Below are 25,909 nucleotides of genomic sequence, written 5' to 3'. Positions count from 1 at the left end.
CAAACTGATCCCCCCAGCCGTGTCCCCATCACCTTACACCTGTCAGCAAAGCAATCAACATTCTCCAGGATCACTTCATTTTCGTCTCTGTGCCTCTCCTAACCTGTAGGATGGAGGTCCTCCTATTCAATCTGCATTCCCCAACACCCACTATGACTGTATACTCTTTGTCATAGCAAAAGTTTCACCACATGGAAATGAGTTTGATTTTCACAAAGAACCCAAGATTTATCTGTGCCCAGATACCCTATAGAAGAAAACTGCTCAATGTGAATATGTCTCAGTTAAAAGTAAACTGCAGCCTTAAAAACTAAAGTGCTGTCTTGGAAAAGCACTTGAGCTTGAGTTCAATTGTCAGAGCCCACATTTTTAAGAAGTGGACGTGGAAGCATGGACTCATGATCCCAGCGTTGGGAAGGCAGAAGTAGATGGAACCTCAAAGTTCCCTGGCCGGCTAGCCTCGCCTACATAGCAAATTCTGGGCCAGTGAGAGATCTTGTCTCCAAGTAAAGGTAGACAGCACCAGAGAAACAGCATCCCCGATTATCCTCTGAACTCTACCCACTCCCACAGGCACGTGTACATCCACACACAAAAGCATACACAAACACAATTATGCACACGCACATGCATGCATACACACACACACACACAAGACAAAGCAAGGCTTCATAGAAGCAGTGGAACTTACCTCTTATATTCTCTTATTCTATGATGAAAAATCCTCTAAGAACAATGCTAGGACACTCCTGAAAAGGTTTTGAGGAAAGGCTCCAAAGATTTGATTTTTTTTTCTTTAGACCCTGTGCCCCTAATTAGGAATAGTCATTCAGGTTTAACACTCATTTCAAAATACAAATTCTGGTTTGTCCCTGCAAGATCAGACCAGTCTATATCTCTTGATGACAGACACGTGAGGAAGGAGGACGGTTGGGTGGCGTTTGTTTTCGCGGTTAGAATTCTGAGTTGCCTGTGACTTGGTAACCGTGGTTGTAAGAATATACCATTCCTTTCCCACTGCAATTATATGAATGCAGAGTGATCTCTGTTTTATTTAGATTTGGGAAATCAATGGTTTTCAGAATCTAACTATTTTTTCGGTACATTTTGATTTTTATATTCAAATTATATTCAATTTGGTGTTTCTGTTGAGTATCCATCTAAAAGGATACCTGTTTTAGAGAAAAAAGAAGTTTTCATGCTGAATCACAGTCCCTGGAATCACCCGACGCCTCATCCAGATAGAATCTGGTGACTACCATCAAAACAGTGCTCATTGCAGTGGACCCAAATGTCACATGTTCACATAGCCACCTCCTGCCTAGAATCAAGGAGAGCACCAGGTCAGCACACAAAACAGCACTGGTTTCCCTGAGTACTTCCCATGCTGGGAGAGCAACTTCTAGTGCCAGGTCCAGGCTAGAGCTGGAGCTCAGTTGCTAGAGCGCCTGACTAGCATGCAAGAGACTCTGCTTCAGTTCTCAGTACCACATAAAGCAGCAGGCATGGCAATGTTTGCCTGGACCCAGCACTCTGGAGATGGCAAGCAAGCGGAGAATCGAGACACCGTAGACTCTGTTTCCAAAACAAACAAACAAACAAACAAACAAACAAAATCCAGATTTACCAGTTCCTGGAGCTTCTGCAAGTTTGGCACAAGGTACTCTTGCTGGGGTGGCCTTGTGTCACTGCAGTCATTCCAGGTGTGGCGGGATGAATGAGATGGTCCCATCGGCTCCTATGTCCCCAGTTGGTAGGCAACAAAAGGAGATCAAGGGGATACAAATCTGAAAGGAAGAAGTCAAACTCTTGCTATTTGATGATATGATAGTTTACATAAGTGACCCGAAAAATTCTATCACGGTACTTCTATAAGTCATAAGTACCTTCAACAATGTAGCAGGATACAAGATTAACTAAAAAAAAAAAATCAGTAGCCCTTCTGTCCACAGATGATAAATGGGATGAGAAAGAAATCAGAGAAACATCACCCTTCACAATAGCCACAAATAGCCTAAAATATCTCAGAGTGACTCTAACCAAACAGTGGAAGACTTGTATGACAAGAACTTTAAATCTTTGAAGAAAGTAATTGAAGAAGACACCTGAAAATGGAAATATTTCCCATGCTCTTGGGTAAGTAGAATTAACATAGTAAAAATGGCAATCTTACCAAAAGCAATCTACAGATTCAAAGCAATACCCGTCAAAATCCCAGCAAAATTCTTCACAGACCTTGAAAGAACAATAATCAACTTCATATGGAAAAGCAAAACCCCAGGATAGCCAAAAACAATCCTGTACAATAAAAGAACTTCTGGAGGCATCATAATCCCTGACTTCAAACTCTACTTATGGAGCTACAGTACTGAAAACAGCCTGGTATTGGCATAAAAAAGAGACAGGAGGACCAATGGAACCTAATCGAAGACCCAGATATCAATCCACACACCTATGAACACCTGATTTTTGACAAAGAAGCAAAAAATATAAAATGGATAAAGAAAGCATATTCAACAAATGGTGCTGGCATAAATGGACATCAATATGTAGAAGAAAGAAAATATAATCATATCTATTGCCATGCACAAAACTCAAGTCCGAATGCATCAAAGACCTCAACATAAAACCAACCACACTAAACCTCATAGAAGAGAAAGTAGAAAGTACACTTGAACCCATTGGCACAGGAGACCCCTTCCTAAATAATAACCCCAGTAGCACAGACTTTGAGAGAAACAATTAATAAATGGGACCTCCTGAAACTAAGAAGTTTCTATAAAGCAAAGGACACATTCAATAAGACAAAACGGCAGCCTACAGTATGGGAAAAGATGTTCATCAACCTCACATTGTACAGAGGGCTGATCTCCAAAATATACAAAGAACTCAAAAATTGATCATCAAAAAAATAATCCAATAAAAAATGGGGTACAGACTTAAACAGAGAACTCTCAACAAAGAAATCTAAAATGACTGAAAGACACTTAAGGAAATGCGCAATATCCTTAGCCATCAGAGAAATGCAAATCAAAACAACTCTGAGATTCCATCTCACACCTGTAAGAATGGCCAAGATAAAAAACACTGATGACAGCTTATGCTGGAGAAGATGTGGGGCAAAGGGAACACTCCTGCGTTGCTGGTGGGAATGCAAACTGGTACAGCCCCTTTGGATGTCAGTTTGGTGATTTCTCAGAAAATTAGGAAACAACCTACCTCAAGACCCAGCAATGCCACTTTGGGGTATATACCCAAAGGATACTCAATCATACCACAAAGACATGTGCTCAACTATGTTCATAGCAGCATTGTTTGTCATAGCCAGAACCTGGAAATAACCTAAATGCTCCTCAACCAAAGGATGGATAAGGAAAATGTGGTACATCTACACAATGGAGTACTACACAACAGAAAAAAGTAATGACATCTTGAAATTTGCAGGCAAATGGAAAATATCATATTGAGTGAGGTAACTCAAACCCAGAAAGACAATTATCACCTGTACTCACTCATAAGTTGCTTAGAGATAAAGCAAAGAAAAACCAGCCTACAATTCCCAATCCCAGAGAACCTAGACAACAATGAGGACCCTAAGAGAGAGACATACATGAATCTAATCTACATGGGAAGTAAAAAAAGACAAGATTTCCTGAGTGAATTAGGAGCATGGGAACCAGGGGAGAGAAAGGAAGGCAAGTGGAGAAAAATATATAGCTCAATAAAAACAATTTAAAAACTTTGCTTTAGCCGGGCTGTGGTGGTGCACACCTTTAATCCCAGTACTCGGGAGGCAGAGGCAGGCGGATCTCTGGGAGTTCGAGGCCAGCCTGGTCTACAAGAGCTAGTTCTGGGACAGGCACCAAAGCTACAGAGAAACCCTGTCTCGAAAAAAAAAAAAAAAAAAAAAAACTTTGCTTTAAAAAAATAAATAAAGGGTGTGGCCTTGTGGAAGAAGTCGTCCCTGGGGGTGGGCTATTTCCAGTTAGCTCTCTGCCTCCTCCTTTAAGGTAAGGATAAAGTTCTCAGCTACCACGCCAGGGCCCTGCCTGCTGCCACGTTCCCTCCCACAATGGCCGTGGACTCTAACCCTCTGCAGCCATGAGCCTCAAACAAAATGTTTTCGTTTATAAGTCGCCTAGGTCGTGATATCTTATCACAGCAAGAGATAATTTAGGCCATGAGATCTCCCAAGGCACCGACGTGGAGGCAAAGGCTATAGTAACCCAGGTGACGGGACTCCCATATCAACCACCCAGGTGTTATTCCCCAAACCGCAGCTCTTTTTTTGTTTTCAATCTAGAAATGAGCCCTTCCCTTACAGGCTTCTTAGGACGGGGCGCTGAGCCCATGGAGCCCCTTAAAAACTGAGCAGAGCCTGGTAAGCAGCAAGTCCCTGTACACAGCAGGAGTAACCCGGCCTCATTGCAGACCTTGAGGCTGTCTTTAAAATCACCTGCTTTGTCTCTTTTCTGATTTAAATACTTTTGTGGCCTCTTCTAGATTTTTTTTTTTCAGTTTTTCGCTGCCTTAGTAAGAGCTGAATTCTCTGATCTGTGTCCCATCAGAACCTGAGTCCTTCCCTGCCATCCTATGTGGGTGTCTAATTATTCCCTAAATGGACACACCTCATTGCACCCTTTCAAGTCGGCATCTCATTAGAGCGCTAATTGGCTCATCTCGCCATTTCCATCCCTTTCGCCCGCATTGCTTTTCACCGCAGCTCCTTTCGGTCCCCGCGTCTCTCTCTGCCCCCTTCTTTCTTCTTGGTGGTATTAAACCCTTCCTTTCATTCCTCCCTTTCCACGCAGCTCATTACACCCCTCCATCTGGGAACTTCATTATCCCATCCCATTTTTTTATCTCATTACCTCCTCATCACGCACATGTGATTAGCTCCTCCATTCATGCGAGGCACCGTATTCTTTCCCTCTGCTGCTCGCCGTGGGCCACCATTCCCACCCTCCCCATTTAAAGCTCCCACTTACAAATCGCATCATGCCCCCCGTGCCTTCATCATTATGCTCATCCATTTATGCATCTCGTTACATCATTGCCGATGTGTATCTCCGGGTGCGTTCCTATTTGTCTGCCTCATTATGGCCCCATCAAGCAGGTGCATGTCATTACTGCCCCTTGAAACATTCATGTTCCTTCTATGTTGGCATCCCGTTACATCCACGGCTCCCAGATTTGACATCCCACTAACAAAAACAGGCAGATAAGTATGTCTTGCCTTTAGAAAATTTAAATATGTTTCTCAGGCACCTAACATCAGTGTTTCTGATACAAGTCATTCATTTCAGGGGAAAAAAAATGCATCCTTATTTAGCTCAAAAAATCCAAAGCATTATATTTTATATATGTGAAAAGAGGCTTGGGTTCATTTTTAGATGTCATGGTTACCACTTTTATTGTTTCTCTACGGTTTTCAAAATGGTGCAATTACCCATGAAGGCTGTGGCAGCTCCTCCCTGAAGTTCAGGGGTCACGGTGTTTGGCAATTGGAGCAGCTCATTGGAAGTCTAGAGGAGGTGAGGGTGGCTTTGCCAGACTGCTAGTGAATGGCAGGAGCATGACCTCTGATCCACGCGCTTCAAGTCTGTCCTTTATGCTGTAGCACGTGGTGGGCGTCCCCCCAAAAGTCCTGTGTGAAGTAACCCCTGTGTCATTCAATAGATATGCACATACATCATGCACACATACTGCTAACAATGATGATGATGATTTCAAGTCTATTTATGAATGTACCTCGTCTCATTTAGCATCCATATATGCTCCCATTGTGTAAGCTGACCACAGTTCGCTGTATCCGTATCTCACACACAGAGTAGCAATCCTGCTGACGGCATCTACCACAATCGCTATTACTTCGCTGATGCTTAACTCTGAGCTTGGTCTGTGGAATGACTAATAAAGACTTTAAAACTCCGGCAGCAAGGATGCAGTACCTTCTGTCCAAGAAACACATGGCCCTTTCTCGTGCAGGTTCAGAATATTCCTGATAGCCAGGGTCCCCTTTGTTCTGCACTTGGGTTCAACACATGCAAGCCTCTGCACATGCCTCTCTGGGGCCTTCCACTTTCCATGGAAATAGACCAAGGCTGCCCACTGTGGCCATTCTGCTTCTGTCATCATGTGGCTCTCCTTGGGCATGCAGAGAATCCTTTCCCTTCGTGTACTGTGCCACTTGTGGGGTTGTGTTGTCACCTGTCTAGAAGTGTTATACATGTTTGTATAAGTGCTATCAGTACTTAAATGGACTGGGACTTTGTTTTGTTTTTAATATCTCTCTCTCTCTCTCTCTCTCTCTCTCTCTCTCTCTCTCTCTCTCTCTCTCTCTCTCTCTCTCTCTCTCTCTCTCTCTCCAGTGTACTGGGAACCAGACTCTGCAATGAGAGAGCAGCAAGTACTCTTCCCCACCTCTCTCACCCACTAGAATCAGTTTTATCTCCTTTCCCACTACTTCAAGTAGTTAACACAGCAACAAAATATTATTTTTTGTTTGTTTGTTTTGGTTTTTTGAGACAAGTTTTCTCTCCGTAGCCCTGCCTGTCCTGGAACTTGCTCTGTACATAAGACTGACCTCAGAGATCCACCTGCCTCTACCTCCCAACTGCTGGGATTAAAGGCATGCACCATCACTGCCCAGCAACAAAATAAAACTATCATTGGCATATTGAAATAGTTGGCACCTAAAAATGGTTGCTCTGATTCCCAGAAGCTGGACCACTTCTCACCATCAAGAGGCAATCACGAGGGAGAACAAAATGTTCTCTCTAGAAGTGTGACTGGTTTTTAAGAAGCAACCACCACTCAAGACGCCCCTGAAGATTCTTGCAAACACCTATTCAGACACAAGAAAAAAACTTCCATTCTAAATTTCCCAGACAACTTTGAGCCTAGAAAGGTTTCCCAATAGGGGTGGAAGAAGAAACCCTGGTGTTCAGCTGGTGGAAATGTAAACTCAAAGATCATTCTGGAAAGCACTTTGGCAGAACCCAAGGACATGCATGACACAAAATGTTTAATATCTCATGGAACCAAGTTTCTGGCGTTGAGAAGATGATTGTTTTCTGAGAGCAAATAACCTAGCCAGTTCCCTTTGGCTTCTGTTGTTTAGCTCTGAGGCAACACAATGAGAACCAGATGTCATCTAACACATTATTGGGGCTGTGCTACAGGCAAAGAACCCTGGAAAGATGAGTGTGGTCATTTATGTAGGGGAGGGACAGCAACCTCCTCCTCGCCTCCTGATAGAAGGGAAGAAAGAATCTATGCTCCGTGGGAAGAGGCCTGGGCTTCTGCTTTTGCCCTTTGGAATACATAACTCTCTTCGGGGGAAAGATGAGACCAAAGTCTCCAATGGACACCCAAACAGACTTGGATTTCCCCAGGATATTTGGCCTCAACCCTACACTGAATCATAAACACTTCAAAGAAAATAAATCTCTCTGGATGGTTATCTCACTTTCTAGTCAGCCATAAAATGAGTTTCCACCATTCACTAAAAATTTCTCAGTAAGACCTAATGCTGCCGAAACATACACTGATTCAGCTAGAAAGGTTTAACAGAGAACACCCTAGATCAATTGCCTCTGTTCCAACTCTAACAGACATACAGCATCTTGCTGGCTCTTATATGGGTTCTGTGGAACCAAATTCAGGTACTCATATGTGTGTTGCTAACACTCTACTCACCAAACCATATCCCCAACCCTTGTGGAGAGATCTTGAGTAAAACAAACAGAATGAAGTCTACAGTTTAATGGCAACTGTGAATCTGAAAATACTACTAAACATAGATACATATCTTTTCAAGACTAGATATTGGCCCCAAGATAGAAATCCAAAGGTAAATATTTATATAAATGAACCTCATTTCACCATGAATTGACTTAAAAATCTCTCAAACTTTTGGTGGTGTGGAAGTCTATCCAAATGCACTGAGCTCACACACATCCTTAGGAAAGCACTCTCGGGGTGTGCACATTCCTGAGCATGCTCAGTTTAAGGGCACAGATAGAGGATAGGTGGCAAACACATTTTTGTGCGTGCTTAGGTCAAGGTCATGTATACGTGTTCATGGTTAAGAAGCTGGTCAGGAACACTTGGAGCATGCTCAGCTGCATCAGAAAGATGGAGTCCAGGAATGCCTCTGAGTAGGCCAAGTTTTCTCCCAAATTTATAGCTGAAAAAAAAAAAATACCAGGGATATTTTAAAGGTCTGTTCATTAAGAGTTCAAGCCTGCCTTGCCTAGTATCATTGAAGTTATATGCCTTGAGGAGAGATTGTAATTCAAATTTTGAGTTTTGGGTGATCTATAGCAAGGCACCCTCTGTTGCTGCTCAGCAGCTGATTGTCAGCCAGGAGACCATCAGGGTAAACAACAGCCAGCTGTGCACTGTGGTGGTCACATGACTTGTCTGGAACTAGGAGAACAAACATCTACACATCCCAGGTAGGATCCAAGGGACTAAAGAAAAGTTGCTTTTGGTCAGAAACTGAACTAGGATGGTAGAGTAGACGTATTAGTGCATTTGAACTCATGATATTTTAATTATGTTGAGTTTATTTATACCTGTATCATAATATAAGAAATATCTGTATCAGTGGAAAGTGAGACCCAATCTGAGGGAAAGAGTAGTATTCGGAACAAAAGGCGGTAGGAGAAGAAACTTGCCTCAAGCAGAGTAACACCCGTGGCTGAGTGATGTGATTCCCTTGTGAAGCACAATTAATAAAAACTCGGGGTCAGAAATCGGGGTTCAACCTAAAAAATCAAAAAAAAAAAAACAACCAACCACTGGCTCTTACCTCAACCCCAATCTGCAATGGCAATCCAGCCTCCAGGAATCTCAGAAGGAGACTGGCTGAGAGCTGTCTCACCCTGTTTTATAATCCTCTCCAGGACTGGGATTAAAGGCATGCACCACTGGGATTAAAGGTGTACGCTACCATAATGTGGTCTGTAAGGCTACCCAGTGGGACTATTTTGCTCTCAGGTCTTCAGGCAGTCTGTATTTATTAAAATACAATTGAAATGCCACAACTGCCATGATCTGCCAGACACAGAATCCCAAAGGACACAGAGACCTTGAGTCTAGTCTGGGGTCTCTGTTGACAGTGGAAAGCATGCCACCAGGACCTCATTGGGTATGCATCCCTAGAATTCCCTTATTAATTTGGCTACAAAACTGAGAGCCAATAGAACCAATCTCACATGTGGCATCCATGTTCAAGATAGAGATACCGAATCCTAGATGTCCAGGAGGCTCCATGCTGCCACTGCTAAGTGTCTGTCTCCTACCTGGTGCTCACCTTCTTCCCCAAGCACTAAAAATGTTTACCAAAGTCTAAACTAGGCCTGGTGATTTGCACAGCTCATCTCAGCCTTCCATACTGAACAATTTGGAATAATGGCGTGCTCTGGTTTTTAAATATGACAAGTGTGCTTTGGTAACCAGACTACATACTTTGTCACATGAAAACCAATACTGAGGGATCGTATGTATGAGCAGATGTACCAGGAAATTGACAAATTCCTCAGATACCGATTCATAGACACAGGTCAGCCATCTCCACATCTGTTCCCAAAGGTGTAGAATTTCCCAGACAGGTACAACAGAATAGCTCAGAAAGCTTGTTGAAAAGCTCCGGCTCGCAGAGCTGACCACAGGCTGACGTTAGGCTGTCACAGATGAGAACTACATACAGTGTTTAGAGCAGGTCTCCCAGGAGTCCTGATGTTGAATCTGACTGAGAGCTAACGATTTGAGGAAATTACCAGCGTGCCACGGATCCAGACTCCTACACGTCTCCACTTACTGATTCTATTCTAAACACTGTTGAACAAAATGAATTCCTGCAATATTCACAGCGATGTGGGTGTGTTGTATCATTTGTGTTGTATCTGCAGGGTTGGGGTTAAGCTCAAGGCATTGCTCACGCTAGGCAAGTACTCTACCATTGGACTACATCCTCCCCTCCCAGATTAGAGACTCAAAGAGATGCTCTCTAGATGAATATGGTAGCTCTCACCTGTTGTCCCAGCCAAAGAGGTAGTCTCCAGGTCACATGAGTCTAGGCCAACCTGGGCAACGCAGCAAGGCCCGTTTCTTAAAAGGGGGGTAAAATAAGTACTCTGAACATCTTTAATGAGCATACTTGAATAAACATGGAAATAAAAAGCCTAAATGTCACCATTAGCATAATATAGTACCTCACTTAGTAAAATAACAATTCATTGAAATAGACTACGGGCAAAGCACTATTTGTTGTGTTTCCAAAACTGACAAAAGAGCAAAACAGTCAGTCTTTCTGTGAAGAAGCTTTTGTTCAGCAGAGGGTCAAAGGTCATGTAGTAAGCCACTTACCGCACACATATGGAGGGCATCTTCCATCGTCCCCTCCCACTTCCTGGGACTGCAGAACTATGCCACCTCTCTCCCTTTATCCACAGTTCCCAGACACACCAGCTGCTCTAACAGTGCATTTTTTTTAATTGAATTCAACAGCAGTATTTTTCAGTAGCTGGAAGAATAAAAAGGTTGAGTTCTTGCTAATCCATGCGTTCAACATAGTGTTTCTTACACTGTGCCTGTCCAATGATGGATGAATTATTGATTATATTCCCTCGGTAAATTCATTTCACGCCTGGGACCTCGTGTAATTAAGGTGTGTACTCTAGAAATAGCTATTAAGGCATGGAGTCCTTATTAATGTGCAAGAACATTCAAGACTTCTTGAAATCTTTCATTTCTCTTTCTTATACGGTACTTGAGTCTTGGGCCAGTTCTGCTAACCAGAAGCTCACACAGCACACAAGGCAAGCCCGCGTTTTCTTTCTGTGCATGGAGAGCTTTAGAACAGAGTTTATATGTGCCAGAAGCCAAAGCTCTTCCAGATGTGTGCTCTGGCGGATTTCTAGAAAACCCTTCACAATTTCCTCTCAGTACATAGGCCATGGTGTGAGCTCTAGAGCCCACTGCACGCTTTAAAAACAGCTATTCCATGTTTGTATTACTTAGAGGAGGGCATGGTATTAACATCATGTGCACATGTGGAAGTCAGGGGACAGCTTGAGGGGTTGGTTCTCTCTTTCCCCCATGGAATCCAGAAATGGAACTCAGATCATCAAGCTTGGTCAAAAGCCCCTTACCCAAGTGTCTTTGCGTGCTGAGCTACCTGTTTCCCTTGTTATTCACACACACACACACACACACACACACACACATGCACGCGCACACACACACACATACACAGAGTTTTATACAACGTAATGAAATAATATTGTAAATGTCCACCAGCTTTCGCCACTGCCTTGTTTATTTTCCCTGAAGTGGATTTACAAGAGCGTTCTTTACGGTTTTCCAGGTTCTCAGCTCCGTTAATTGCTTCTTCCTAAAGTTGGAGAGAAACTTACCTAAGCAACTGTTTTACAAGACCATTTTCCCTTGAGTGATTTCTTAACCTTTTTAATTAAGTGAAACTTGCTAGAGAAATCCTTCTCAGAACATGTTTACTAACATTATTAAGTAACTCTTGCCCACATAAACAATGTGAGTTCATTGTCAATCAGGTTTCGCTGAGACCTGATTTGACGGACACCTGAGAGACTGACTCTTCCAAAGAGGACCATCCTTCTTCTTGAGAATAGCCAAAAGACCAGGGTCTTGACAGAAACCATTTATTTGTTGTTGGACAAGCACAGTTCTTGATCTCTTGCTGGCTACCGGAAGTTGCTCATAGTTCCCTCGTGTTTGTTTCTTCTAGCCCAGTAGGGAAGCCTTCCTTTGCAGGTGTGTGCTAAAGATGGATCTTATGTATGTAAGGCTGTGTGTGTTATGAAATTGATATTCTATCATCTTTGCCATCATCTAAAAAGACACAGGAGCCTCCAATGCCCACGGTAAAGAAGTACACAAGCAGCTGAACACTGACTGAGAGGTGAAAATTGCTGGCAGACCATCTGAAGGCCCGCCGATCTGCCACGATCCCATCAGAACTGAAAAACCCGGAGAGGGAAGGAGAACCGGATGTGAACTATATTAACCTTCTTCCGTAGTCTAGATATCTAAAAAGAAGTGTGTAATCTTCTAAACTAGCTTTCGAGTCAGGGTCTCTTGTTTGGAAGATGAAAGGAGCGGTGGAGAAGGAGATGTGGTCATACATCACTTCTGGGGCAAAACTGCGGGTTCAGAAGGTAAAGATAAATTTAAAAAATGAGCCCAGGCCCAGTTAAGAAGTACAAATTCCCAAACTTACCCGTGGTCATCTGCACTCGCGTGTTCTGTGACTCACTTTGATTTTCCACCGATAGCTGAAATTGCATGTGTTTCATCTGTCTGTTGGAAGTTGGTTATTACTGCCGACTGCAATAGCTCCTCTAACTACGGTCTGTCCTCCTCACTCCGATCCTTTTGCACAGCACCTCAATCCTCCTGAGGGCTAAACCTGCTTTTGGCTTCGATACTCGAGCACTGGGATGCGGCCCACCATCTGTCTTAAACCTCTCAAGGAACTTTTTGCCAAAGCAAGTGTGGATCACAGGCAACAACCTGGGACATTCCCGGTCTCAGGACAGGGGAAAATAAAGGAAGCTCTAGGTGTTATTTAGTCCTTTGTTTGCTAGTATTGTTTGCAGGGGATGAAGACTTGATCTCTAATTGTGTGAGAAACAGAGACTCATCTGCATGCCGATGGCCAAGGACAGACTTCAGAGACCTTGCAGTTTTGAAACAGATATTTATGAACATCTGCTTTCTCCCCATAAATTTTAATATGGATTTTATCCCTTGAAACCTACAAAGTTCCCAGGTGCTTCTTTGGTCTTTATCTTGGGGAACATTCTTTTAAAAAAAATCTCTTTTTTGCAATAAACACATTGATGAGCACGGACGTTCTCTAAAAACAATTCTTAAATTACCATCATGCCTTTTATATATTACTTTGGCAAATGGAATTTGTACTGGCATACAAACCAATGATGCCATTCCACTACAGGGCTATAATAGATACTCGGGATACAGCTGATATCAAAGCAGATTGGATTCCACTCTCAAATGGCTCAGAGTCTAGTGCGCTTCTCATCTGTGTCTACAAATGGAGAAGCCATCACTTTGGGATGGGATTTACGGACCCCATTGCCTGTTCTCTACCCGGTCCATCCGAAGCCATGCAAACACCACAAGAATCACTTGGCCTTTCCGAATTATTACAGTTGTTACTGTTAGTAGGGAAGATGAAAATACAGGACGAAAGGCAAGAAAGTGAAGTCACAGTACACCAGTGCTCACATGCAGAGTACGTTGAAGGAGTGCATGCAAGCAAAGCTAGCAGGACGCAAGTCTCTTAGGAGGATCAGACTCCCAAGAGTGCAGTCCTGCTGCCTGGTAACTCAGGATACAGGTTATTTACACAACTGGAAAGGCCCTGGAGGACGTAGAAAAATATTATTTGCTTAGGTTAATGGATTCTCATCTGCTTACAGTCTAAGGGACCATCTTTCTGCTCCGCCTCCTAAAAAAGAACACACAGGCAGGGTGCTACAGGCCACTAAAAAATAAACCATCTTACTCCGTCAAATTTTACTCATCTACTCAAAAAATGTTTAATTTACTAATGAACAATGTCAGAGATGAATTCCCACTAAAAGCAATAGCACAATGTTGTGGAATAGAAGACAATATTTACATATAGATCTAAGATAACTCATAAGGCTAAACCGTGCTGGAGATGAGGGCAAATGAGTCCATCCCTATATTTTCCATCACTCTCTAAAAAGCCAACCTTATGAAAATTGTATTTTGGGTATGAATAATGAGTTCTTAATTTTATATGTGACTTAAATGTAAAGCCATTCAGCCAGCATTTCAGAGGCAGAGGCAAGTGGATCTCTGTGAGTTTGAGGCCAGCCTGGTCTACAAAGTAAGTTCCAGGACAGCCAGGTCTGTTACAAAGATAAATACTGACTCAAAAAACAAAACAAAACAAACAAGACAGACATAGATAGATAGATGATAGATAGATAGATAGATAGATAGATAGATAGATAGATAGATAGATAGATATCCTCCAGCAGCATTTCCTTCAACCACAGTACCACTCTGACGTCCTTTCTTTCTTTATGGAAATTTTGGAGATGCTTAAGTGCAGGAAAATTCTGAGCCATTTCAAGTCCTGGCGTGTCTCCTTGCACCCGAAGCCTTGGGGCTGAGATTATGTTTTCTCATCCAACAGTGAAGAGCCATCCCATGAAAGAGTCTGAGCTATGTTCCAAGACTGGCCAAGAGAAGCCCTTTTCAATGCGCTCTTGGTCCCAGCACTGTGGTTGCGCCTTGGCCGTTCCACTTCCACATCCCCTTCTTCTGGTGTCAGGCGCTCTGTAGCAGGCAGGTGTGCTCATTTCTTTGTGCTCCGTGTCCCTGAAACAGGATCTGGACCAGGTTCAGCTCCATCTGGAAGAAGTGAGGTTCTTTGATGTGTTCGGCTTCAGTGAGACAGCAGGGGCTTGGCAATGCTTCATGTGCAACAACCCCGAAAAGGCAACCGGTGAGTGCCCCCCTCCCTGTTACAAAGAGCCAGTTGTACACCCTCAGGTGTACAGGGGTCGATGAGCCCAGCGGCTGCAGTTGCCCTCTGCGTGGTAAAGGCCCCATGTTGTACTTATTTACAGAGTAGTTAGTGGCTGACCTCTGCCTCGTTCTAAGAAAGGTTTCTCACTGGAGTGGTTGTGCAGAAAAAGATGCTGGAAGGGAGAGATACAGAAACAGAAAGGAGAGAGAAGAGTCTTTGGTCAGTTTGTGGTTATCAAGAGAGCGAGGGTGGGATGGATTTGTAGTAGAGCACTTACAAGGCAAGGGCAAAGCCCTAGGTCCAATCTCCACTTTAATTATTTTAAGGTGGAAAAGAAGGTGGGAGGAAAAGGGAGAGGGAGGAAGGAAGGAAGGAAGGAAGGAAGGAAGGAAGAGACATTTCACTCTGAAAGTATCTTTATTTCACACAAATGACCCTGAAGCTTGGGGAAAACATCTGCCCAGCTGTGTTCCAGAGCCTCTCAGAGCTGAGGCCGCACTAAATGAGGGAATGAGCACCCAGTCCACATTGTCTTGCAGTTATTCCTTGTGGGGCTGCTTGACGAATGAACCATGCCCCCTGCTAATTGGCAGCAGTCAATTGACGAACCAGTGTTCACCACTCCACACCCTTTCCGCCGCCCAAGGAATTTGGTCCACCAACCTTACTAAAAGGAATCGCTAGCTGATCCGAACAAAGTGCCGTGCTAAGCATGCCAGATGCCTGCTTTCATTTAGTCAATACAATATTGAGGTAAACGCTTTGTCTCCTGCATCTTCTCTCCCTCAGTTTGGGGATTTTTAACATCTTAAAGATAACCAATCCTGGCACGTTTATCCTCCTGTTAACTGCCAAGATGTTAGAGCGGAATCTTTTAAAAAGGAAGTGTTTATTTGACCAGACGGAGATGTAAGGGGCTCACAGAGAGGTACCAATTAAAATGGATTACCCCACGGAAAAAGTATGGAAGGAAGAAGCTGGCGGTGGGGGAGGCCAGCCTTTGTGAGGCACAGATTGTGGGCTGATTACAGAGTCTGGATTAAGCCCATGCCAGAGTGAACCCCTCAGCTTGTAAAAAGTTAATTCAAGCAAATAAGAAATTGGGGAATTGCCTGCCGCCATTATAAAACTTTCTCATTAGCGCTTTGCCACACGTATGCAAAAAGACAGAGCATAAAAGAAACTTCATTTGAGAGTGTGGTGAAATAGGTACTTACCTTAGGTGACTCTGAGAGGGACCTCAGAGTGTTCACGCCCAGTGAGCTAAGTCCTTAATACAATAAACATTGGATCAAGCTGACTGAGGGCAGCCTCAGGAAAGGGGCTAAACATTACAAGACGTTCCTTTAATACGTGTTTTCTCAAGCTCGCTGTCACAGGCTTGAAAAAAAGGTTTTGCACATCACCATCAGACTTATTTTTCTCGCCATGGAGCACAGACTGGGAACACAGAGCGAGAAACTCTAACAAGGGCCAAATACTTGAGAGCAGAACATATTGACTCAAAATGTTCAGCCCTAAAACCTTCTGTGGGTTTGGAATTTTTTCCTCATTTCCTTGGGCTGCATGAAAGAGGATCTGAACCAGAGAGGGCGCCTCTTTGAAGCTGTTATTTTCACCCTCAGAAACACACGAATCCCTGGAGAGTTTCTATTTGTTGTTGATTTCATCTGCTTTTTATATAGGAGCATGAATTATATATTTAATCTAAGTGAAAGGTCTAACATCATCCCGCAGCCAAATGTCTTCTTTGGGAGAAGGCATTTGCATTCTCGTTGTGCTGAAATTCCAACTTGAAAGATGACTAAGGCATACAAATGAATATCTGGGTAATGGGCATGGAGAGCTGGCCTGGTTGCAGCCTGTTCTCACGTATGCAGTGTGTGTCTTTGCATGGGCTGAGTCTCTTCTACAGGATACCTGGAGGCAGAAAGGTAAAGAAGCTACAGTCTCTCTGCTTTAGAAGGGATTCCCAGTCCAGTTAGGGCCAGAAGACTTCTATGAGAAAACCTTACACTCTTCTTCATACATTCTTTAGCATACAATAAATACTTATTTGAATGAGTGAATGTGTCTATGAGATTTAAAAATGACCAAGTCACCAGGCATGGTGGCACAAGCCTTTAATCCCAGCACTCAGGAGGCAGAGGCAGGCAGATATCTGTGAGTTCAAGGCCAGCCTGGTCTACAAAGTTCCAGGACAGCCAGGGCTACACAGAGAAACCCTAACTCAAAAAAAAAAAAATGGCCAAGTCAAATATTCCTTAATATTAAAATGTGATGGGAGCTGGAGAGATGGTGTTGGACTCTGGCGTCCAAACACCGAGAAGGAGTCGCCCCCAGAGACCATACACCACAGCCGATGCAAAAGCATGAGGATTTTATTAATTCTGTCATGACAGGGTCCCCCAGCATTCGGGAAGCCAAGGGACCTCGAATAGCGGGTACAGTCTACTTTTAAAGGGGCCACAGAAGCAAGGGGGTTGTTCTTTGACTATTCTGATTGGCTTATTTGAAAGGGCTATTACCAATAATTGACTGGAGAGCTGTTGCCAGATCAGATGAGGTAAGAGGTCATTTTGACCCCGTTTCCCAGGGGACCGAACCAAAGCATACGTACATGGGTAATTGTTCAGGAACTGAGTACGTGCGAGTGTAGCTGTTAGGTCTTTGGTTCCCAGGGGAGGAGGGGAAGCACTATGGCACAGAGGCTGAGAGGATTCAGAATTGTCAAAAATGGCTTCAGGATTGTCTTAAAGTCTTACAATGGCTCAGAGGTTAAGAACACTGAGCGCTCTTTCAGGGGTCTTGAGTTCAATTCCCTGCAACCACATGGTGGCTCACAACCATCTATAATGAAATCTGGTGCCCTCTTCCGGTGTGCAGACAGACATGTAGGCAGAACACTGTATGCATAATAAATAAATCTTTTTAAAAATATGAAAATGTCATGCTTCAAGCCCATGATGATATGTTAGCCATCTCAAATACATATCACCATACCATCCTTAGGGCATTGTGAACCTAGTAAAAGAAGTCTGATCGTGTTCCCTCCCTAAGAGAACTCAGCACATAGAAACCAAATGGGCACCCTCACACCTGGCTGTATTCTGCCCAGCTGTGTGTGTCCTGTACACAGCCTTGGGACTCTGCTTGTGCCTGCACTGGGTCAGATGGCCCACCAGCTGTGACAGGATGGCTTGAGAGAAGTAGCGCCTGTCTCTCACAGGAAAGACTGGATAGACTGATTGCCCCCAGCCCCGGGGACGACCAATTGTTCTCATATAGTCTATGTTTGAGTGTTTTTTTTTTTTAACTACTATCCAGTCTGTGTAACTGGGTAACAAACCATAAGGCAATTACACATCAGGAAAGAAATACAGAAATATAGACTGTTTCTTAGAATGCTCAGACTATGGCTCTAGGAGCCCCTTCTGAAGTCAACAGTCATCAACCGGCTTGTATCATCACCTCACATACATGCCCACCCAGGGAGAAATCTCACTGCTGCTTTTTTTTCCACCTTCACACAGAGGCTCACTGTCGTTTGGTGTCTAGTGCTCAATACCATGGCATTGAAATCAACTAGAAAAATCCTAAATGCCAGAGCAGTGGAGAGGCCCTGAGATCGTGATAATTAATCCTTCTAACTAACGTGATGTTGTGTGTGTGCATGTGTTTTCCTTCCTGTATTGTCATTGTTGACTCTGTGTTCCAAAAAAAGAAGAAAGCACAGATTTAGGCATGTCCTCCAAGGTTACACAGTTATCCACTTGTGGAACTAGCATTTTCTTCAAGACATGCTAATTTCGGAATCTGAAATTTCAACATCTTAGGGCCAGTCCAAATTAAAAACATGGAATTTTAGAAACTTCAATAAAAATTATTCCACAATGTTAAAGTGTGTTGTAAAGACCAAAGGAAAGTTTAATTGTTCCGATGTAATCTGCCTCTTTGATTTATTTCGAGAAAAGGGAACTTTGATATGGTAATAAGCGGGTGATCATTAAGTGCAGCCAGTGATTATAACGGAAACTATTTCCAGGCCAATCGCTGATTCAGTTCCAATAGTTACTTTACAAAGGTACAAGACAGATGATTTCAAAATCCTAGAAATAACTAGAAACCCTCTGAGAGCTGTCTGGTGATAGTCCACGTGAATCAGACAATAGAGGGTGAGCAAGACGTCCAGCCAGACGACTTCTGGAAAACCACGCCCCTTCTTATCAGCAGCATGGGAGTCTTGAAACCGCCAGGCCGTTGACATTAAGGAAGTCGGAGGGCTGCCCTGGGGCTCTTCAGGACTTCTCACCAGCCCCTGAGTTCCTAAGGAGGAGAAGTAGGTCATGACTTTCACTTTTGCTGCCTGAAGCACAAAGGGTGACTTGGTTCTCGTAACCTAAAAACAGCGAGACAAGGAAGGCAGGACAGCTCAGAATTTTGGCTGGCTTCAGCTCGTGTGCCCTCTGTTGAGTAATCCCCAACATAGTCACTGGCTGAGTCACTTGATAGAGTCTGACTGTGGTTGTCAGTAGGAGGTCTCCACGGACTTTAATGGAAAGTGCAAGAATTCTCTTTGAATAATGTGCTATCATTATGAGTCCTCTGTAGAACTGATTTTAAATATTTGCCGGATGAGAGCGTGCTGCCCTTTCTATCACACAAACAAAGGGAAGTGGGTTCTAAATAAAATCAGTGTGGAATGGCCTCCTCGGTGACAAGATTGTCTCCAGACCCTAAAGACAATGGTGGCTGTGGTGTGGCTCTCCTTCAGTACATACCATTCCTGTGGGCGAGATGCCTTTCTGCACCAAATGCCAACACAAATTGAGCTAAATGACCCTGGAGAACTCAACTCATGGACCACAAACAGCTTATTGAGTCCACTGGCAGAAAACTTTTCCATTAATGTCAATGTCACTTTCATAGAACTCCTAACATAAAGAAAAAAATTCACTTTGGAGTTAGGCAATGGCGAGGTTGTCTTATACACTGTACATAAGCACAGGCTTATCTGATAAATATTGCTAGCTTCCCTCAAACAGCACAAGACGGCTGTTCACAACTTCACAGCTCATGTTTACCCACTGTGTATTAATTACATAAAATTGAGCCCAGCTTGTTGTCCAGATACTCCAAATTATCGGTAATTATATAAACATGTACCCATCAACCCAGATAATTTATCAACTTGAAATTCTTTTCCTTTTGTTCTCCTCATCTGCTGAATTCTATCTAGCTCTATGCATACTGCAGCAGCATCCACACACACACACACACACACACACACACACACACACACACGTATGTGCGCGCGCACGCGCACACACACACACACACACACACACCTCTATTCCAAGGCAAAATAGCTTCCCATTATTTGGCTCTTTCTGTCTTCTGCCTACATACCTGCATCACATGAGATATATTGACATCAGACAGTCAAGTGAGAGGGGAACTTGTCCACGTCGGGTTTCATGGTCTAAGTTGATGAGAACAACTACCAGGTCTCTTCCTTAAGAGGGCACCAGATCTCAGGACAGATGGTTGTGAGCCACCATGAGGCTACTGGGAATGGAATTGAACTCAGGACCTTTGGAAGAACAGGCAGTGTTCCTAACTGCTGAGCCATCTCTCCAGCCCAAAGTGAGATAGGAACCATGTATTATTCTAGCCTAGCACACAGCCATGCTCAGGAATCACTGACAAGCAGATGGGAGATTCAGCAACCTGTGAATCCTCTCAGTGGCAGCGCAGCCAGGATAGAAAGTTGGCTTTGTTTTTGAATTACAAAGTTAAAAAGGCCCCAGCACTTGCAAGACTAAAGCAGAAGGATCGTGAGCTGTAGGCTAGCCAGGGCTACATAGTGAGACTCTGTCTCAAAAACAAAGTCTGATGTTTTATCGACTTTTAAATTAACTAAATTTAGTTCCTTTACAAAATAATGAATCTCGTCATGACATTTTCAAACATACACATCATTGTAACTTGCTCATGCTAACTCTTCTCCCTCCCATCACCCCTTCTGTGTGTGTGTGTGTGTGTGTGTGTACTGTGTGCGTGTGCATGCGTGTGTGTGTGTGTTTGCATGTAGGTCTGAGAAAGCTAGATACTATATGTGACAGAAGATAAGCAATATTTTGTCTGTTTCTCTCCATTACCTTCTCTCGTTCTTCCCTCTCCTTCATTTTACATCTCTTCTTCCCCTTCTACCTATATGTCACATGTACAATGCATATTTCCAAATCCATGATAATGTAACAGGAGAGAAGTCATTAAATGTTCATCTTTCTAGGCCTGGCTTATTTCTCTTAACATGACTCTCTTCAGTTCCACCCACTTTTCTGAAAATGAAATATCTTCCTTCTCCTTTACGTCTGAACAAAACTCTGCTGTGTGTAGACACCACATTTCTCCATCCATTCTTCGAGGCCATCCAGGCTGATTCCACAGCTTGGTGGTTGGGAACGGTGCAGTAATGAGCATGGCTGTGTGATAGCTCTGAAGTATGCTGACTTAGCTTCCCCTGAGTGGGGTAACCAGACCACATAGCTTTATTTGGGGGTCTTCTTAATGGTCAGCCTTCCCTTGAGGGTTCAGCCTTAGTACCACTTAGAGAAGATAAAATAAACCATTGCAACAACATCCCACTGAGCAAGACAGACGGATATACTTAAAATCAATATAAGCCCACTCATGACCACAAGGCAGAAAATAGCAAAAATCATGTCAAATGTGCTGTAAGATAAAAGCTATATAGGGTAAATGTAGAAATAGCAAATTAATGAGATAAAAGAAAGTGAAGTGGCAAAATTTAACAAGGGTAAAGTAAATGAAGGGGGAAGATTGGTAAAAGGGAAGGATTTACCTAATGTGGAAAATTTTAATAAATATGATAATGCTATGACATAATCCACTATTTGCATACTAACCTAAAATAATAATTTAAAACAATGAGAAAAGTACATAAGTATAGGAAAGGGAACAAAATTTCATAAAGCTTAAAAAATAAGATAAAATAAAACTATCAAAAGTATAAGTAAAGGGGAAGATGGGGAGCACAAAGGGAAAGGGAAAATTCACCCAATAGTTATGAAAAATAAACACAACTAAATAAGTAAAAAGAGGACAAAAGTAAGAGTGTAAAACCTTTTTTAATAAAAGGGGGTTTGGGTGTTATCATTTATAAAGACAAGGCAAGTGACCTGAGGCTGATCCCACAAGGGGCTGTGGGTCCCCTTGGCAGGTAGGTGACTGTGGTAGGTGAGAGACAGATACGCCATGCGGAGAGAGTTTGGGTATAGAGTTTATTTAGTGGGATATGGAGAGGGAAGGGAAGGTGGGAAGGGGAGAAGGGGGCAGGAGAGAAAGACAGGCACACACACAGAGAGAGGGGGGAGGGAGGAAGGGAGTAGTTCTGAAATATGTCACTGAAAGAAATATCAGAAGCCATATATGTAGGAGTCAGGCTAGAACCCAGAAGCACTGCCTCAGACTCTTGGCTTTAAATACTGGCACAGCGATTTGTCTTGGTTGATCTCTCTAGAATTCAGACTTAGCCTCGGATCGTACGTCCTTTCAACTCTACTTCTTTCCTTTGCTCTGTGTATTTTTAAGACATTGCTGCTTCCCTGTCTGTCGTTGCCAGGATAACATTCTTTCCCTTGGTATCTGATCTGGTCCCACACCAGGAAGGTGGAGGCAGGAGCAGTCAAAAGTCAAATTAAAGCCACAGACATATAGAAATAAGGGCTCTTAGTCAGCGTTCACCTCACATCTATTCTTAGATTCTGAAATATTTTGCATCTTGGGTGGGAAAATGTCCCACTATTACCCCCCTTTTTGAGCTCTTTGTCTCCATGTCCATTTGTGTTCCCACAGCTATTGGGTTCCCCTTGCCCTTCTGTCTGAGGTCAACTTTAACCTCAGTCTCCTGATAATTCCTATGTAAAACGCTAGCTTTGTAATTGAAATCCGCGAGTGTTTTGTTCTTTCTTTTGTAACAGAAAATATGAGCTACAAAACTTGAAAAGCAAGCTATTAAAAACAGAACCCCAAAGGGCCTAGGGATGTAGAAACCGTCTCATTGTCCCACTGGGTACAGCATTGCACAGGGGACTCCGCAGGACCAGTGTCTAAGCCCGTCAACTCTAAAACTGGATCTGCTTAGAATGGGAAGTGCTTGAGTGTATTTCATTGTTTGTGCCTCAAATGATGGTCATAGTAGAATCAGGAACATACATATTAAAAATTATCATTATTGGTAATTTGGAGGGGGGTTGTTTGTTGTTTGTTTTTATTGGTTTTTCAAGGCAGGGTTTCTCTGTGTAACAGTCCTGGAAACTATCTGTGTTCTGGAACTCTCTCTGTAGACCAGGCTAATATCAAACCCAGAGATGGACCTGCATCTGCCGCCCAAGTGCTGGGATTAAAGGTGTACACCACCACTGACTGGCAATAATTTTAACTCTGATGATACCAGCTTGGTGAGCATTTATGGGCTTTACATTCTAAAGGAGTTGCATCCCAGGGGACCAGAGACACAGATAAAGGAAACAGCATTGTACTTGTACAGATGCTTTTATTTTAAGCTTTTTCACACATATTTGAAAACAGTACCAAGATCAGAGTGGCCTGGTACGCAAGTGAAACTCATGCCTATTTAGCTAGAACAATAACATGACTGCTGAGATGGTTTCAGCTCAAAGAGAAATTTAAATGAACCCAACTCTGCTAAACACCTAATAAAATTAAATATTAAATATTTTACTTTTGTCTTTAAGTTAGCCCCTTTATAAACTGTACTAAAATTGGATCCATAGTCTAAGAAAGTGGAGTTGCTCTGAATACAAAAAACTAGAAAACTCTAAAGAACTCATTGGTTATGACCAACCTAAATGCACATAAATTTTGCCTAAGAAATCTTTTCAAACCTTATGCGACTACAGTAAACGCTTTAACACATGTGGATTGTTTAGCATCGTCTTTAGATAGCTGAGATGCTGTTATTTCAAAAATAAGAAACCATATATGTGCTTAAGTTACCTGTTTTCTTTTTTAAAACTTTGACTTGAGATTAAAAAAAAAAAGTCAAATAAAAAATAGACCTGATGAATCTAAGAACTCTGATATTATGTCCTAAATAACAATTAATTATAAAAAGTCCTTAGAATTTTAGTTCCTATCCAGACTTATCCCAGAGCATCAGTGGTAGCTTTCTAAATATTTGTCAGTTAATTTTTCTGTAAACTTGTATGTATAGTCCAGACAATTACCATGAAAGGACTAGTCAGCCAGAATTTTTCCCGAGGTCACCAAGATAGCATAGACTTAGCATTTCCCTTGTTTACACCAATTGCAACAGAGATTTAAAAAAAAAAAAAAAAAAAAAAAAAAAAAAAAAAAAAAAACTCAAATGCAGACGACTGTCCTGGGAATCTTAGTCTTCTGATCTTCATCTCATAAGAGCAGAACTCAACAAACAAACAAAGCCACAAAACAGTTATTCCAGCTCCAGACTGTTATTCCTTGGAAACTACAGCTCCCAGACTTCCCCTGGATTACCGTCACCTGTGCGCGCTGGCGCGCCCAGGTGAAGACCATTACTCCCAGATAACCTTGCGCCCGCAGTTAAAAGCGAGCGCTCCACGAGGTTTCGCTCTCTTGCTCCCTTGGTCCTTCCCCCCCCCCCCTTTATCCTTGTGTGTCTGCACGTCCCGCCCTTATCGTGTTCCCCTCTCCCCATTAAAGCGCACCCACGTGGGAGCCGCGTGTCCGTCTCTTCCTTTGCGTGCCGTCTATCCCGTGTTTGTCCACACACCCACGCCGCCCCGCCGCCGTTTTTAAAGGAATAATACAGACACTTGAGCTTCCTTCACATCAAGTGGCATTGCAAAGTGACCAAGGGGAGTCCAAATGGCAGTCACACCTCGTGTGTAGGAGACAAAGAGTAAACCAAAATCAAAGCCCACGAGTGACAAAGCCAACTGTATAGATGGGGGCACCCAGACAAAATGGAGTGCCTTGCCAAATAAAGGCCTGCCTACGCCGGGCCTTGTGGTTCACTCGTGCCAAATCTGGCGACAGACATGCAGTTAAAATCAGAAATTTCCTGTCAAACAAATGGGCGACTCATGAGCAAATGGCTCAGATGAGCCTTCAGCTTGATGAGCATATTAAATGTGCCTGGTGTCACTTCAGATTCTCCTTACAAGTTGCCCAAAGGCACAAAACAAAGTCTCGACCACAGGAGTTTATCCAAAACTTTCCAAGTCAAAATACCAAACAACCCCAGAAAGATCTTCAAAAGTAAGACCAGGCCAAAAACAAAAGCCGTTTCTGTTACCAATTCACCAGTAAGTGTTCACAGGTGGCCAGCACCTACTGTGAGTGAAGGGGGGTTGGCAGAAAGCTCTGGGCAATTGAGCTTTCTCTCCCCTGTGGTTTAAATTTAAGGATTGGATGGCCACAAGTTTCTTCCTAGATAGCTGAGCCAAAATGATGAACAGATATACAGGTCCATGACGTGCCGTCTTTGTTTCTGTATCCCCAAGCAAATTAGGAAACAGAAATCAGTAAAGGAAAATGGACTTATTTACCGTTTAGCCAACCCAAGGAGAGGGGGGGGGATCAAATTTCTTTCCACCAGGCCTGTGACAGCCTTACATTTTGTAAAATAAATAAATAAAGATAAAAGCCAAAAAAAAAATATGTAGATTTTGCTGTCATACGGTTTGATCAGTTCTTTCCTGGGAGGATGTAAATCAGCCCCAAGTCAGCTTCCCTCCCTGCAGGTTATCTCTGTGCTCAGTTCTCAGCGGGAAGAGGCTGCTATAGTTCACAAATTATAGTTACAAGATGTTGCCAATGATATCATAAGATCTCATTAATGAGACCACGTGGGACCTACATGGGATATTGTATGAAACTCTTTCTTGTTAAAAGTTTAATCCTAAGATTGAACAATTACCTCCATTTCTTTCTACCTCCTGATCTTTTCCCATTGGTCCCTCTCAATCATGATTCATCAAGTCCAAGCCCATCTCTATTATGGGGCTCTCAGCAGGGTACACAGCCAGCCACACAGGCCCCTCAGAATGGCTAAAAAAAAAGGCTGCCTTCTCAGAAAGTGCCCTCAGATGCTGTTTGTTTCACCAGATGGGGGTGGTGGTTCAGTAAGTAAAGCACTTGCTTTGCAAGTGTGTGAGTCTGAGTTCAGATCCCCAAAATGCACATGAAAAGCTAGACCAATCAATGGCATGCATTTATTACCCCAACAATGCAAGATGAGAGGTGGAGGTAGAAACAGACAGACAGGAGGCTCACTGACCA

At 43.1% G+C, this 25,909-nt stretch overlaps 1 protein-coding gene across 2 annotated transcripts in view; it reads left to right on the top strand.

Moving 5' to 3' along the window:
* Veph1 (ventricular zone expressed PH domain containing 1) overlaps positions 1-25,909 on the top strand; it is a 170,173-nt gene that overhangs the window by 129,965 nt on the left and 14,299 nt on the right. For both annotated transcript variants that reach the window (XM_050147477.1, XM_050147476.1), the window contains exon 12: positions 14,437-14,554. In XM_050147477.1, the coding sequence (XP_050003434.1) occupies positions 14,437-14,554 (118 nt within the window). The remainder of the gene's footprint in view (positions 1-14,436; positions 14,555-25,909) is intronic.

Source organism: Alexandromys fortis, unplaced genomic scaffold (genome assembly GCF_014885135.2).
Source record: "Alexandromys fortis isolate MF-2015 unplaced genomic scaffold, M_Fortis_MF-2015_v1.1 scaffold_53, whole genome shotgun sequence".
NCBI classification, from domain to species: Eukaryota; Metazoa; Chordata; class Mammalia; order Rodentia; family Cricetidae; genus Alexandromys; species Alexandromys fortis.
The sequence above is the reverse complement of the archived record's forward strand: the minus strand, read 5'-3'. Positions and strand labels throughout refer to the sequence as shown.